Genomic DNA, 15,020 nt, shown 5'->3' with positions numbered 1-15,020 from the left:
TATCATTCTCTCACACACACACTACTATACCCTCATACATACTACAATTCCTCTCTCACATACACTATCATTCTTTCTCACACACAAAGTTTGCTATCTTGCATACACTACTAGAGTATTATATTGTAGTATGATGTTGTCTGTAAGTGGGAATAATAGTGTTCCTAAGAAAGTACAGTTTGGTATGTAAGTAAGTTTGATTTATGGCCCAGACAAAAGTGTGTGAAAGAGAGTATGATTGTGCGTGTAAAAGTGTTTAGCTGTATAAAAGAGTTTAATGGTGTATGTGTGAGATTCTGATATTGTTTGTAAGACCAAGTATGAGTTGTGAGCTAGACGGCCTCTCATAGGTTTGTGTCACTGTATCGACGCATAACTAAAGTTAAACAGTCACATCTTATCTGGATAAGTGGTGCAAAGTGCACAATACCGTTTTGATAAGGGAGACATGTGTGTAGTCTTTAATATTAAACACAATCGCTGGTAGATAGCCACAGAAGTCGTATCACAAGTTATCCTGGGCGGATCACAGCTCCACAGCTGAAGACTTCTCCACGCTGCTTTCAAACTGTGAGTAAACAACGTGTGCTTCACTTGTAGGCTGTCTGAAGGTGTACATGTATGAAGGTAGATATGGTGCAAAATGCGAGAACGTGTAAAACCTGATGTGAGCACTTGCAAAAAAGAAATCTGAACTTGTGTGCATACATTTACACTTGTATAACATATCCGTATCTGTGAACCACATTTGAAGTCACAGAAGAAAAAAAAAGTGTTGTCGCTACCAGTCCGCTGACATGGCGCGTCAATCAACGGTAAGTTTTGCCCATTACTTCCCCAGTATTACTTTGAATATTATTAATGTGATTGAGGATTAAATCCGCTATGAAGACCACCGTTTTATATCGTGCAGTTTAGCGGCAAAATAACGTTAGTTAGCCAGCTAACGCTAGCTTTGTTGAATTTATGCTAGCTAAACAAGTAGTGGCTGTAGTCTATACAGCAGTAATTAATATATTATAGCCTACTGCTTTGGCACTAACGGTTGATAACCGTTTATGAAAATAAAACCAATTGAACTGTACTGAAATAAAGACAAGTTTTATAATTGTCTTGGGCTCCTGCTGTGTTTTTAAAGCCTTTGTAAATTATCCATGCTATTTAACGAAGACTTCAGAATCTTAAAATCCCTTGACGTTTGTATGCAATTGTGCTAAATTCAACACTGGAATCAAGCAAATATGAATATGTGTGCATGACATTATTTATATTTTGCCATCACTTAATTATACGTTTAATACATTTAAGTCAAACTAAGGTACATGTGATGGTAGCTAGTTAGTGCTCTTACCTGTGATGCCTCCTCCAAACAGCATAATAACCAGACTGTACCATTAAAAGTACCAGTTCTAGATCCTTGACTTTAGACAAACAATTCAAAAGACAAAATGTATTTAAAGACCAATCTTTATCTGAAGGTGCCTCTTAACCTGGGATATTAGTTATACAGTAATAGTATTGACAATCTAAAAAAACTGAGCAACTCAACGGTTCAGTTTTATATTTCTTATTGTCTAAAGCATTTATTATTTTCATTTTCCCCCTCTCATATTCAGTGTGGACGGATTGAGACAGCGTGGTGTCCAGAGAGCTGCAGAGACTTCAGGGAGAAATCTCCGTGTGATGGACGTCCTGTCTGTTGGTTTGGAGAGGACTGAGGGTCTTTCCTCAGCGAGGAGGACCAGGCCTGATGGAGGAGCCCATGCATAGCTAATACCACCTGCACAGGCCTAGTCTGTCACTTTATTTGACTAAATGTGTTTACTTATACATTTAATAGGTTTACACCTTCTGTCCATATGTGCTTTTATTTAAAATATTTTTGAACTTTTGGTTCACATTTCAATAAATTGTATTTGTATTTGTACTCCTTTTGTCCATTATTCTTACTGAAAATGTTAGATTACACATTCACATCTGACTGAAGATTGGCCCCATTTATTTGCGTTGCAAACTCTGCGGTACAAGGTACATGTTGTGAAGCTCATAAAGTGAGGCAAATAGAAATAATCAGCTGATGGAGTGTAGATGTGGAAATAGGTGCATTCGATCAGCTGACTTCACAATAAAAGTAGTTTCTTAGTGAATGTTGAACATGTTGGATTGTGTATTGCCCGAGTCAGGGTCCTTTTTATTTTACTGTAACTTTGGAAGTTGTGTTACCAATGCTTACTGTTTATTTGATACCAATTTGGTAATGCAATTAATAAAAACAACAAGATTTGGGTTCGTTCTTCAGATATGACTGACGTTAACATCTAAGCTCAATAATGAACTCCAGCTCAACCAACCATATTGTAATATCCAAGTAATCATCTTGAAATATGACATTAATAATTGTAATATACACACATCTTATTGTGAGGTTGATTTCACATACACTACTTCGACGTTAGCTTGTCTACATACTTCAGCATAGCGGATTTAAATTAACCTTAGCGATGCATACAGTTCCTACCTACATAATAAAATATCTCTCTAAGTTACCAGGATGACCTTATTTTACCAACCTCAAACAGAAGCCGTTTGTTCTACAGTATTATCTCACTTAACGCTAAACACTTGTCTATTTCGTTTTAACCTTTATACAGTCTATGGTTTTAACTTGCAGGCTACGATTAGCATCGTTAGCACAGATGTAGCTACCACTCGCTTACACGCTAACCCAAGCCTTAACATTCATTATGTAGCTGATTAAAATCATAAACACATAAATAAGTACTCGAATTTCACTTACCGCAAAACCGCATTCATGCACCGTCTGTTTTAACCGCAGAGCGAGTCACAATAGTCCGATATAAGCATGAAGACACGGACCGTTAGCCCCGCAGTCATCTGGTTCGACCTGACTATGGCTGTGACTGTGTGACTGACCCGAGCCTCGTCGTTCTGATAGCTCCGCCCCTTCGCTCCAACCCCCCTCCCTCCCCCCACATCTACAGGTGAAAATTACTTTTGCGACACATTCATCGCAAGAAGTGTAGCAAAAGTCATGGCCGCAGATTCGTGGATGTATACTGCCACAGAGCAGATTCGTGAAGTTGTAATGACTGATTTGAGAGGTTGTAATAACCAAGTTGCAGTTGTAATGGAAAATATATTTAAAAAATATATATTTTTCTGCAAGTGAACATTTCATCACTACGTTCATTTTTTTTCTACAAGCTACAAAACTTTTATTTTTCTTCTGTGGCTTCAAATGTGGTTCACAGATACGTGGATATGTTATACAAGTGTAAATGTATGCACACAAGCTCAGATTTCTTTTCTGCAAGTGCTCACATCAGGTTTTACACGCTCTCGCGTTTTGCACCATATCTACCTTCATACAAAATACCTCGTTTTAATTAAAGTCCGTAACTGCTTTCATGTAATTAACGTACATATTTTAAGCCAAAAAATTATGTTTTTTCTAAACTTAACAAAGAAGTTTTGTTGAATGGTTACTGAGCGCAGTTCAGTTGTGTGGGATATCTTGTGGGGGGCTGGGCTGTACATTACCTGTGGATGTACATTGAAGTGACTGTTTGTGTGTGCTGTGATACACTGTGACACACTAACACATATTTAGGGGTCAACACACTGGGTTTCTGTGTGGTTCTGGGGCTGTGGGGAACATTCTGGGCTGGTCCGGTCCTGTTGAGGCTCCAACAAGGTTCCTGAATATCTGAGAGGAGGGGCTACCTGTGATGTAAAGCTTGTGGTAATGAATGAGCATGTTGTTGTGTTTGTGTGAAGGTGGGGGCTCTGCTATGGATCAGAGTGAGGACAGAGAGGAGGAAGCCCCCCCCTCTAAAAGCTCTGCGGAACATGACATCTCCACCTGTCCATCACTCTTCTCCATGTCACAGCTCGGCACTCATTATTCACTCAAACGTTCTGTGTCTCTTCAAGCCCAGAGTAAACACCACACTCTGCTGGACCTGGACCTGGACCTGGACCTGGACCTGGACCTGGACCTGGACCTGGACCTGGACCTGGACCTGGACCTGGACCTGGACCTGGACCTGGACCCAGCTCTGTGTCCAGTAACCAGCTTACTGCCAGAGACCAGAACCAGGTGTGTGGTTGCCGGCTGAGTCACTCTCTTATTTCTCTCATGGTACTTATTTATACCAGTAGGTCAACTTGGTTTGCAGAAGTAAGAAAAGGTATCCATTGTGCCACATGCTTCATACAATATAGACAACAGACACATCTTTAAAAAGTCCCTCTGGCTCCAGAACATCCAGAAAGCTGTTTTTAAACCTCTTGGTTCTACACCTTTAGGAAGATTAACCTCCGGCCCGAAGGAAGAAGCTGAAGCTCAGGTTGCAGGGGGTGGGAATCTTCATTGAACATGGAGTTAGACAGCCTCTGTAACTGTCTGATGAGCAGGGTCTCCAGGATTAGCTGTGTCACACCAATCAGTCTGCTAGACCACTTTATGATCTGACTGAGACAGTTTCTGCTCTTTAAAGTCAGGTTACCAAACCAAGACATTAAAGGAAAAGACAGAACTCACTGTGCTGACTGTCTTCAAGTTTAGGATTGACTTCCTGAATGTCGACATCTGAATTGAAGCCATTGTTACGCCCAGGTCTAGGGGAACCTAGGCGCAGCACAAAATGTGCACTCTCCCCACTCTTCCCATTCCCAAGAACATGGACACCGAGACAGAGAAAGCCGTTTGGTGATTTTAATTACCAAAGTTTTTACAAGGAGGCGCAACAACCCACAAAACAAACAAATCTTTGAACACATAAATCTTGCCTAACAAATAAGAAAAATAAACGTACAGGCTTCTTACCTACTCTGACGTAAAAACAGGAGAAAACGAGAATAAACCAAAAGAAAAGGGTTTCACACTCCTGGGCAAATTCAAGCGTATCCACAAGGACAGGTTAAAGTAGTTTCTACTTCTGAGGTTTCAAAACAAGCAAAATGACTGGTGTACGGTATAAGTACACCCACAGCACAACAGGACAGATATATACAGGGGTGCACATAACTGGTACGCAGGTACGCATGCGCGGCACAAATCTGAATTGCGTAACGTCACTTGTGTCACTACGCGCCTTTGCGTACCTCAAAACATCAAAACAAAACACATATTTCGTCTACACTTGTTTCTTGTCAACACTCAATGGAGTAAACTACTAGGCATGTCAAAAAACCCAAAGACATTAAGCAGCTACGTTGCCGTTTCGCTCCCTGCAAAAAATCTTTCTATGACTGATTGAACTGGAGCTGGGTGAGCCGCGCAGGACATAACCGACGGACCTGTGAAGCTTTCCAGGAGGCAGAGGCTTAGATCACTGGACAACAGAGTTGGTCGCCGTGTGCACAGACAGGGTTAACGTCGGTATAAACAACAGAATTGTGCCAAAAGTCCGCCAACTGGCTGCGGTGGGAGACTCCCCAGTGCACATTCTGTGCCCCGCGCACACACTGGAGAACTGCGCAAAATCATCTGATCACAACGTTCACGCTCTGTGGTCAAGCTGCTGCAGTTTTATTTACACCAAAGTGGAGTGAAACACACAGCTGCAAACTTACTCAGGGTGTTATGGAAGAGTTTGAAATCAGACAGAGGTGGAAGAAGTACTCAGATCTTGTGTAGGAATACTCTGTTACAGTAAAAGTCCTGCATTCAAAATGTTACTCAAGTAAAATTAGAAAAGTGTTATCAAAATATAGTGAAAGTAGCGACAGTAAAAGTAGTCATTGTGCAGATTGGTCCATTTCAGAATAATATATATGATATGTTTTATAATGATTGATCATGAAAGTGTTCTCAAAGCTGGTAAAGGAGCAGCTAGTTTGAATGACTTTGTATACTGCAGGGTAGCTTGTGAATTTACTCCAGGTGGAACTAAAGTCTGATTTAACACTTGATTAGATTTCACATCATTCATCCACATCTGTAAAGTAACTAAAGGTATTAAATACATGTAGTGGAGTAAAAGTAGAAGTACAAAGTAGCATAAAATAGAAATACTCAAGTCAACTACAAGTATCTCAAAATTGTACTTGAGTAAATAAGTGTGCTTTGTTACTTCCCACATTTGAAATCAGACATGACTTCAAGTCATGTGATCATTTCTTAGTATTTGATCCTTCAACTTGGCCTCAGGAAATGCAAGGACTTCACAGTTTTGGCAACAAGTTTTGGAGAAAGCAAATCGGAGGCTTAAAAAGAGACAGGGAGGTGCATCTTCATCATCTTCATCATCTAGCATGCAAGAAGTGTAAATTGAGGACAGTGAAGGAGACACTGAGGAGGACCACGCTTCGTGTGGGGTGAGTACCAAACGCTGTCTCTTGGTACTCATCTGAGTAACTCACTAAAAAAGTTATGTGCACCCCTGGATATATATATACGCAACAGTGTTGGGAGTAGGAGAAGTCGAGTCAGAGAGAGGGCCGAGGAACTGCACGGCTGCAGCTTAAATGCTCCCGTCTCCTCAGGTGGACCAATCAGCCTGTCGAGGGCAGCCAATCAGCTGCCGGGCACCACCTGCTTACTCACACGCAGCCACACAGACACAGACAAGAGGAAGAATAAATATCTGCACACAAATGACATAGCGACCCAGGGTCGTAACACCATTCAAAGTCACATGGCAGCTGTTTTTTGGATCCCGAAGGCCTGTTATGGTTTTCAAAAGTACAAAATAAGAACATATAGTTCTGTAAGATAAATATTTTCTTTCTTGGTATCTTTGCTCTGCAGGTAGAAAAGATGGAGACACCTAAAGTCCTATTAAAAACTTTAAAAGCTTTGAAGGAAGAGGAATTTAAAGACTTCAAGTGGTACCTGAAGGAGAAGGTCCTAGAACTCCCAGGAATCCCAACGAGTGAACTAGAGAAAGCAGAGCGGAGGGAAACAGTGGATCTGATGCGTACGCACTACGGCAAACACGTCATTAAAGTGACCAGAGAAGTTTTGAAGGAGATCCCGAGGAATGATCTATTAGAGGCATTATCAGAATCCTCATCAGACCCTAAAGGTAGGTCTTTAAAAAAGAGTGTACAAAAATATAGCTATATATATAAATATAATTTGTTTTATTTTTCACAGCCATGCATCATGTTTTTAGACTCCTGATATACCCCTCAGAGAACCATCACCTCCACATGGTGTTGGGGCTGAGGTACCCCTGAAAGCAGAGAGGTCAGGGTCACTAGTTTCTGGCAGGGTCACCCTGTTGGTTCCAGGTGAGGGGTAGTAGAACCTTTATAGATCAGCATTTTAGGAATCCAATTACCTTCCAAAATATATCGTCTTTCGTCTCTTCCTAACCACAATTCCTTAACCTTTGTGAAACATCTTGGGGTTAATGATAGGACTTAGGGAAAGAGACTGCTGTGCTTTGAGAATCCGACCGCACTGACACTATCCAACGTCATTATGATGCGCCAGCCGATCTTATTAAGAAGGAGAATTCTACCACTGAACCACCAATGCTATATCAACGAGTTTCTCCTGGTGGGACATTGGAGATATGTAATACAAGTGGGTGATGCTAAAAGCCAGTGTTGGGGAGGGGATGGATCAGAGGAATGACCAGAAAGTCATCAGTGGGTTCTGAAATGGCAGTGAGTCCTTGAGTGAATCATTTGCCGTCCAACATGACTTGGGGAGGAAGGGACGGGTTATTACTGTGACCCCCCAGGGTGTCTTGTAGATGGTAGGCTACTGCAGGAGTATACTGCGACACAGTAAGAGCCATCCACTTCCTGTATAACTGGAGAGAGAGCTGTGTCCACACCCTCAGTGGGTGTTGGGATCTGCTGGTATCGTGCCTCATCTCCCAGCAGCAGGAATAAGAGTCAGTCAGGTTCAGGGCCATGGTTCTCTGTGGGAAAACTGATGGTTCTCTGTGGGGTGGAACTTATACTGGACAATGTACAAATAATTATGCAACAAGATCCAGTGACTTGATATAAGGAAAATAACCTGCTATTTTGTCAGAGGAAGGCTGTGTTTCTCTGGCTTCAGCTCTGAGCTCCAACGCCTCCCATCTGAGAGAGCTGGACCTGAGCTGCAATCAGCTACAATCATCCTGGAGACTCATAGGCCACATTGGATTTCTCAATTGTGAGGCATTTTGGGACATTGTTGAGCTTCATATACAGCAGAGTTGGATTCAGCACCCCTTAATACCCCGAGAAATGTTGTATAGTATGAATAAACACAAAATGCCTTTGGGGTTCTGATTTTGTGAAAATTGACCCCGTCTATCAGGAGAGAAGCTGCTTTCTGCTGGACGGGAGCATCCACTCTGCAGTCTGGAGACACTCAGGTATGGACAGACTGACTTCCTCGTATTATTCTAATTTCATCTCCTTCATCTCTGGTCTTCCATCATGAAGGACGTCTCATTTCCCTTGATTATGTTCACTGCAGTGAGTTAACCTTCAAGTCTTATTACATGGAAACAGCCATTCAGTCCAAACATCAGAACCACTGGTTTCCTGGCTCTAGGGAGGATAATGATGGTCAGTTTATGGGTTTGGTTCTGACTGAGATATCTCACCAACTGCTAAATGTGTTGAGATGAGATTCTGTTTAACATTTATGATCCCCAGAGGGTCGATCGGGACTTTTCCACCTGCACCACCGTGACATGTGATTGAATTGATAAAGACTCTCTGATTATCTTTACATCATTTCTTCTTCTTCTTCTTCTTCTCTCAAGTGCATGAGTCGGAAGAAGCAAAGTGGATTTTCTATCCTTTTTAGACTTTTCTATAATCAATAATGTTGGATATCTTGAACACACTCATTCATTATTCTTGAAGTCACACACACTGAAGTTTACTGATCTGGTTACATTTCAAACTGCATCATGTACAGAGCAAGAGATCATCTACTTCCTAGGACACTACAGACGTTGTTCATAGACAGAGAGGGGGGGTATCATCTGAGAGGAGGTCTACATCTGAAACAACTCAAGGTCAGAAGAACTCTGAGAAGAGCAGAACAATCTGTGGGGGGGGGTTTCATGGAGCGGCTTGGAGTAGGAGTTCAAACAAAGCACACATAGCATTCACTTTGAAGGATGCACAGAAACACTTCTTTGGGAAAGTATGAGAATGAAGAAAGGAGATTGAAGAGGAGAAATGATTGTAAATGTATAAATGTAAATATGTAAGTAGGAATAACTTTCAGAGATGATTGAAAGGATAATCATTGATCAGCAGGAAGTGAGGGGGATCAATAAGCATCTGCTCCCTCCTGCTCCCTTCGGACACATAGGATTTATTATTATGATGAACATTGATAAATACTTTATTCTAACAATACGCTGTTCTGTTTCTCACATGTGTTTCTTCCTCCAGGCTGGACCATGGTGGAGAGCAGAGGTTCAGAGCAGGTGATCTGAGGAACTGTAAGTGTGGATCAGTCAGCTTCTCTCTAGAGCAGGGGTAGCCAACACGGTGCCCGCGGGCACTTAGTCGCCCGCAGGGGCAACGTGAGTCGCCCGCGGGGCATGTTCTAAAAATAGCTCGCCAAGCAAATCCAAAATGTATAAAATACACAAAACAAAAAAGGAAATGTAATTAAAAGAATCGACCCTATGCATAAAGGAAACCTACATCATAGTGAACTCTATCTACTTACTACAACTCTATATCTATCTAACACCCCTCCTCCCCCCACCCCCACAATGAATATCGACCAATCACGTTCTTGCTTGATTTGCGGGACCAGCGTTGCAGTCTGGAAGAAAAGGCACCTCCCCGCTGATGTTCCTTCTGGCAGAATCTACACAACACATCAGCCCCATTGAGCAGCCTATCATGCAGCCTCTACAGCACATGAGGGGCAGAGCTTTACTCTTATGGAATGCCATTTAAGCCAAAATTAAATAAATAAATAAATACATAAATACATAAATAAATAAATAAATACATAAATAATTAAATAAATACATATATATATAAATATGCCTATGAAATACATTCTGAAATAAATAAATGAGGCAATAAATATGTATACATGTACATTTAAATACACATTTATTTATTTCAGGGGACTTGTATTTCATAATGACACATTTCCATTTCTTATATGCAAATGAACGGGGCGTGGTTAGCTCACAGATCCAGACCAAAGCAACAGCACCGCAACACTGACTCAATAGCTCTGGTTTCACACTCAGCCTGGTTTAGCTCTGGTTCTTCCTGTTTCAGCCGCAGCAGAGCCGGCTCTAAACACCGAACACCGGTTCTTAGCTGACCCCACTTGGCTGCCCGGCAAGAACCAAGAACCACGCTCACGTCGGAAGGGGGCGAGATGAACCTGAGCCATAATAACAGTTTATGGCGAGTATGGAAAATGAAAGTTGTAACAAGCAGTAGCGCTGAGCAAAGTGACTAGAAGGCAACCACACACTTATAAACAAACACACTTTATAAAGTCAGGCAACACTAACCAGGCTTCCTGTGATTCTGTTTATTTGTACCTTACTTTGACCATCCGTTCGCTGTTATTGATCATTGTGGAGAGCAGGCAGACGTTTTGTTTTGTATTATCGCAGCTATCAGATGGAATCAATACATGGGCTGTACAGGTTGTCATGTCCGACTATCACAAGTAGAATCATAATGAAAAGGTAAAATGTGCCTGTAGAAAACGGCTTATGCCACAATAGGATAGCAACAAGTAGTCAAGATAGTCAGTTCAGCTTCGGTTGCTGTTGCATAACTGCGGTCAACTCAGCCGTCTCTCGCCTTCGCTTGGTCAAATCAGCAGCTATTCATTTTTGAGTGCGCAATTAATAGCGCCTTTACGGTAAACTGACACTGTTTGACTCAGTCCTAGTTTGACTGCTACAATCAAATGAAGTAGGCTACTTTTACTGTGTACTTTTACTGTGTAATACTTTCTCAAAGTCCCTGAGAACAAACTCATGCCACTTCTGCTATATTTGATAAAATGATTTGTATCCATAACTTCTTAGTTAAATTGATACTGTTGGACTCAGTACTACTTGGACTACTACCACAAGTACAATCAAGTACTTTTACTGTGTACTTTTTGAGTAATACTAGGTCAAACTTCTGTCCTGAGTACATTCTTTCATGTATTCTGCTATATTTGATAAGAGATAATATCTATATTTCAGGTATTTGTTTAAATAAGAAGTGACCTTTGAATAAATATTGCAAAACAAAGCCTATATCACCTGCAGGCTTAGCCGTGTGTATTTCTTCCTGCACTACAAGATTTCGATGTATACACATCTGGGCCATTTATTGTGTAATCTCTCCAAACATATACAAAGGCCTGTATTGGAGTCAAAAAGGTGCAGTAGAAGGACTTTAGCAGCATCATGAGAGGCCAACAAGCGTGACAGGGTGTGTCACTGTGCTGAAGGAAGGTTGTGAACAGCTATCCAGGATAGTCTCTAAAGACTTTCCAAGGGGTAACAATGCTGCTGCTGGAGTACTGATGTAGTGGATCTAGTGTTGATGTCATCTGTCTACCTTCTCCTCTTAAAATACTCTGTCTAACATTATCTGTACATTACATTACATTACATGTCATGTCGCTTTTATCCAAAGCGACTTACATACATTCAGTACTGTGGACAATCCCCACAGGAGCAATTTGGGATGAAGTGTCCTCCCCTGATTCGAAGTCCAGCACACTACCCACTGAGCCACAGCCTCCCAGTATTGTGAACGCTTTTAACGCTTATTAAATATAGCAGAAAACATGCATTATTCTACTCAGGAGGGGAGTTTGACAGGGGATTACTCAAACACTTGATTGTACTTGTGGGAGTAGTCCAAGTAGTACTGACTCCAACAGTATCAATTTCATGTAGAACTTGTTGCAAAAAATCATTTTATCTCTCATCAAATATAGCAGAATACATGAATTATTGTACTCAGGAGGGGAGTTTGACAAAGGATTACTCAAGAAGTACACAGTAAAAATACTTTATTGTACTTGTGGGAGTAGTCCAAGTAGTACTGAGTCCAACAGTCCCAATTGTATTAAGAACTTATGGCAACTTATCTCATCAAAGATAGCTAAAAACATGCATGATTGTACTCGGGAAGGGAGTTTGACAGAGTATTACTCAACAAGTACACAATAAAAGTAGGCCTACTTCATTGTATTTGTGGTAGTAGTCTAACAAGTACTGAGTCCAACAGTACCAATTTTATTAAGAAGTTATGGATACAAATCATTTTATCAAATAGCAGAAGTGGCATGAGTTTGTTCTCAGGGACTTTGAGAAAGTATTACACAGTAAAAGTACACAGTAAAAGTAGCCTACTTCATTTGATTGTAGCAGTCAAACTAGGACTGAGTCAAACAGTGTCAGTTTACCGTAAAGGCGCTATTAATTGCGCACTCAAAAATGAATAGCTGCTGATTTGACCAAGCGAAGGCGAGAGACGGCTGAGTTGACCGCAGTTATGCAACAGCAACCGAAGCTGAACTGACTATCTTGACTACTTGTTGCTATCCTATTGTGGCATAAGCCGTTTTCTACAGGCACATTTTACCTTTTCATTATGATTCTACTTGTGATAGTCGGACATGACAACCTGTGCAGCCCATGTATTGATTCCATCTGATAGCTGCGATAATACAAAACAAAACGTCTGCCTGCTCTCCACAATGATCAATAACAGCGAACGGATGGTCAAAGTAAGGTACAAATAAACAGAATCACAGGAAGCCTGGTTAGTGTTGCCTGACTTTATAAAGTGTGTTTGTTTATAAGTGTGTGGTTGCCTTCTAGTCACTTTGCTCAGCGCTACTGCTTGTTACAACTTTCATTTTCCGTACTCGCCATAAACTGTTATTATGGCTCAGGTTAATCTCGCCCCCTTCCGACGTGAGCGTGGTTCTTGGTTCTTGCCGGGCAGCCAAGTGGGGTCAGCTAAGAACCGGTGTTCGGTGTTTAGAGCCGGCTCTGCTGCGGCTGAAACAGGAAGAACCAGAGCTAAACCAGGCTGAGTGTGAAACAAGAGCTATTGAGTCAGTGTTGCGGTGCTGTTGCTTTGGTCTGGATCTGTGAGCTAACCACGCCCCGTTCATTTGCATATAAGAAATGGAAATGTCTCATTATGAAATACAAGTCCCCTGAAATAAATAAATGTGTCATTATGAAATACAAGTCCCATGAAATAAATAAATGTGTATTTAAATGTACATATTTATATATATATGTATTTATTTATTTATTTATTTTTGGCTTAAATGGCATTCCATATACTCTGTGTGCTGCAACTTGCATATATATTTATTGCACTTGACGCACACACACGGCGTCTCTTCCACCTGGGACAGAGGGGACATGTCCCCCGCTCTTTTAGAAATCCCGTTTGTGTCCCCCCACTTTACAATATGTTTTATTATTTATTTTTTAAACGCAAGCCGTCATCGCCACGGAGGAGCACACAGCGTCAGAGAGAGAGAGAGAGAGATAGAGAGACGATGATAGACGAGATCTAGATGGAGATGATATCGATACTCTCTACATAAGAGGCATCCGCTCTTCTCTAGCTCTCTCTATCTCTCTCACTTCTCTCTCTCTCGCTCTCTCTCTCTCTCTCTCTCTCTCTCTCTCTCTCTCTCGCTCTCTTCTCTCTCTTCTCTCGATCTCCTTGCAACACATCAGATCAGAATAAACCCGTTTGAATGATTTGTTATTGGTTGAAGGTTAAAGGTCAGCATGTCATAATGTTAAATGTGCTAAATATATACACTGCAAAAAACAACAAAAAGAGGAGTAAAAGTAGCTCACGACTTATTTTATTTTTTGAAAGTAGCCCTCACCCTAAAAAAGGTTGGAGACCCCTGCTCTAGAGACACAGAGGATGGAGGTGCTATTTATTCATTAGAACATGACCTCTTGAAGCTTTATAGAAAGATCACTGACAGAGAGGAAAGCCTTCAGGTGAGTCTGGTGATAAACTGCTGTCTGTGTCTCTCCTCAGATTCCTGTGGACTCACCCTGGACTCAAACACAGTGGGCTGGAGACTCAAACTGTCTGAGGACAACAGGACGGTGACACGTGTGGAGGAGAAGCAGCCATATCCTGATCATCCAGAGAGGTTTGAGTACAAGGCTCAGCTGATGTGCAGAGAAGCTCTGACTGGTCGCTGTTACTGGGAGGTCGAGTGGAGAGGAAAGGTTAATATAGCAGTGACTTACAGAGGAATCAGGAGGAAAGGACAAGGAGATGAATGTGTGTTTGGAGAGAATGATCAGTCCTGGAGACTGTACTGCTCTGATAGAGGTTACGCTGTCTATCACAATAAGAGAGGAACAAACATCTCCTCCCCCTCCTCCTCCTCCTCCTCCTCCTCCTCTCATAGAGTAGCAGTGTATCTGGATCATGCTGCTGGCTCTCTCTCCTTCTCCAGAGTCTCCTCCTCCTCACTGATCCTCCTCCACACCTTCAGAGCCACATTCACTGAACCTCTCTATGCTGGGTTTGGGTTTGCGTCTGACTCCTCAGTGTCTCTGTGTCCTCTGTGTCCTCTGTAGGAGGAGACCACTTCCTGTCCTGGGTCACATGGTGTTTTAAATGGAGGCTTCTCATTGGTTACCGTGTGTCTCACTGATTGTGTCTGTAATAAAGTTTTCTTGAAGCAACGTATTAAAGCTGATCCTGAAGACTGTAGTGATCGATACGTTCAATAAAGATTTAGAACAAGCAGCGTCTATGAAGTCAATCTGTTCCTCCTCCTGCTCCTCCTCCTCTCCTCCTCTCCTCCTCCTCTCCTCCTCCTCCTCCTCCTCTCCTCCTCTCCTCCTCTCCGCCTCTCCTCCTCCTGTTCCTCCTCTCCTCCTCTCCTCCTCCTCCTCCTCTCCTCCTCCTCCTCCTCCTCCTCCTCCTCCTCCTCCTCCTCCTCTCTATCTTGCAGCATCAAATAATTATGACATTGACTTCAAAATGTAGCTTTTCACTATTTTCGACCATATATAGCAATTGTTCAT

At 41.8% G+C, this 15,020-nt stretch overlaps 1 protein-coding gene across 2 annotated transcripts; it reads left to right on the top strand.

Annotated features, from left to right (window-relative positions):
* Window positions 1-446: 446 nt before the first annotated feature.
* Window positions 447-14,737, top strand: LOC117470690 (stonustoxin subunit alpha-like). Of its 2 annotated transcripts, XM_034115522.1 has the most exons (6): window positions 447-570; window positions 3,955-4,120; window positions 6,776-7,052; window positions 8,291-8,348; window positions 9,388-9,437; window positions 14,014-14,737. In XM_034115522.1, exons 3-6 carry the CDS (start codon window positions 6,785-6,787, stop codon window positions 14,565-14,567), a joined length of 930 nt encoding a protein of 309 aa, XP_033971413.1. In that variant the 5' UTR covers window positions 447-570; window positions 3,955-4,120; window positions 6,776-6,784; the 3' UTR covers window positions 14,568-14,737. The 2 variants fall into 2 exon arrangements, with proteins under 2 accessions (XP_033971413.1, XP_033971414.1); XM_034115523.1 differs by lacking the exon at window positions 3,955-4,120 and having other exon boundaries at window positions 448-570.
* Window positions 14,738-15,020: the final 283 nt, after the last annotated feature.

Source organism: Trematomus bernacchii, unplaced genomic scaffold, assembly GCF_902827165.1.
Source record: "Trematomus bernacchii unplaced genomic scaffold, fTreBer1.1, whole genome shotgun sequence".
Classification (NCBI taxonomy): Eukaryota; Metazoa; Chordata; class Actinopteri; order Perciformes; family Nototheniidae; genus Trematomus; species Trematomus bernacchii.
Note: the sequence above shows the minus strand (reverse complement) of the source record. Positions and strands in the feature narration are given on the sequence as shown.

Excerpts from the sequence above, each read along its gene's own strand:
- LOC117470690 (XM_034115522.1), top strand. The coding sequence starts at position 6,785 with ATGGAGACACCTAAAGTCCTATTAAAAACTTTAAAAGCTTTGAAGGAA. Across the intron at positions 7,053-8,290 it reads ATCCTCATCAGACCCTAAAG|GAGAGAAGCTGCTTTCTGCT; the intron begins GTAGGTCTTTAA and ends CCCGTCTATCAG. Across the intron at positions 9,438-14,013 it reads AGCAGGTGATCTGAGGAACT|ATTCCTGTGGACTCACCCTG; the intron begins GTAAGTGTGGAT and ends GTCTCTCCTCAG.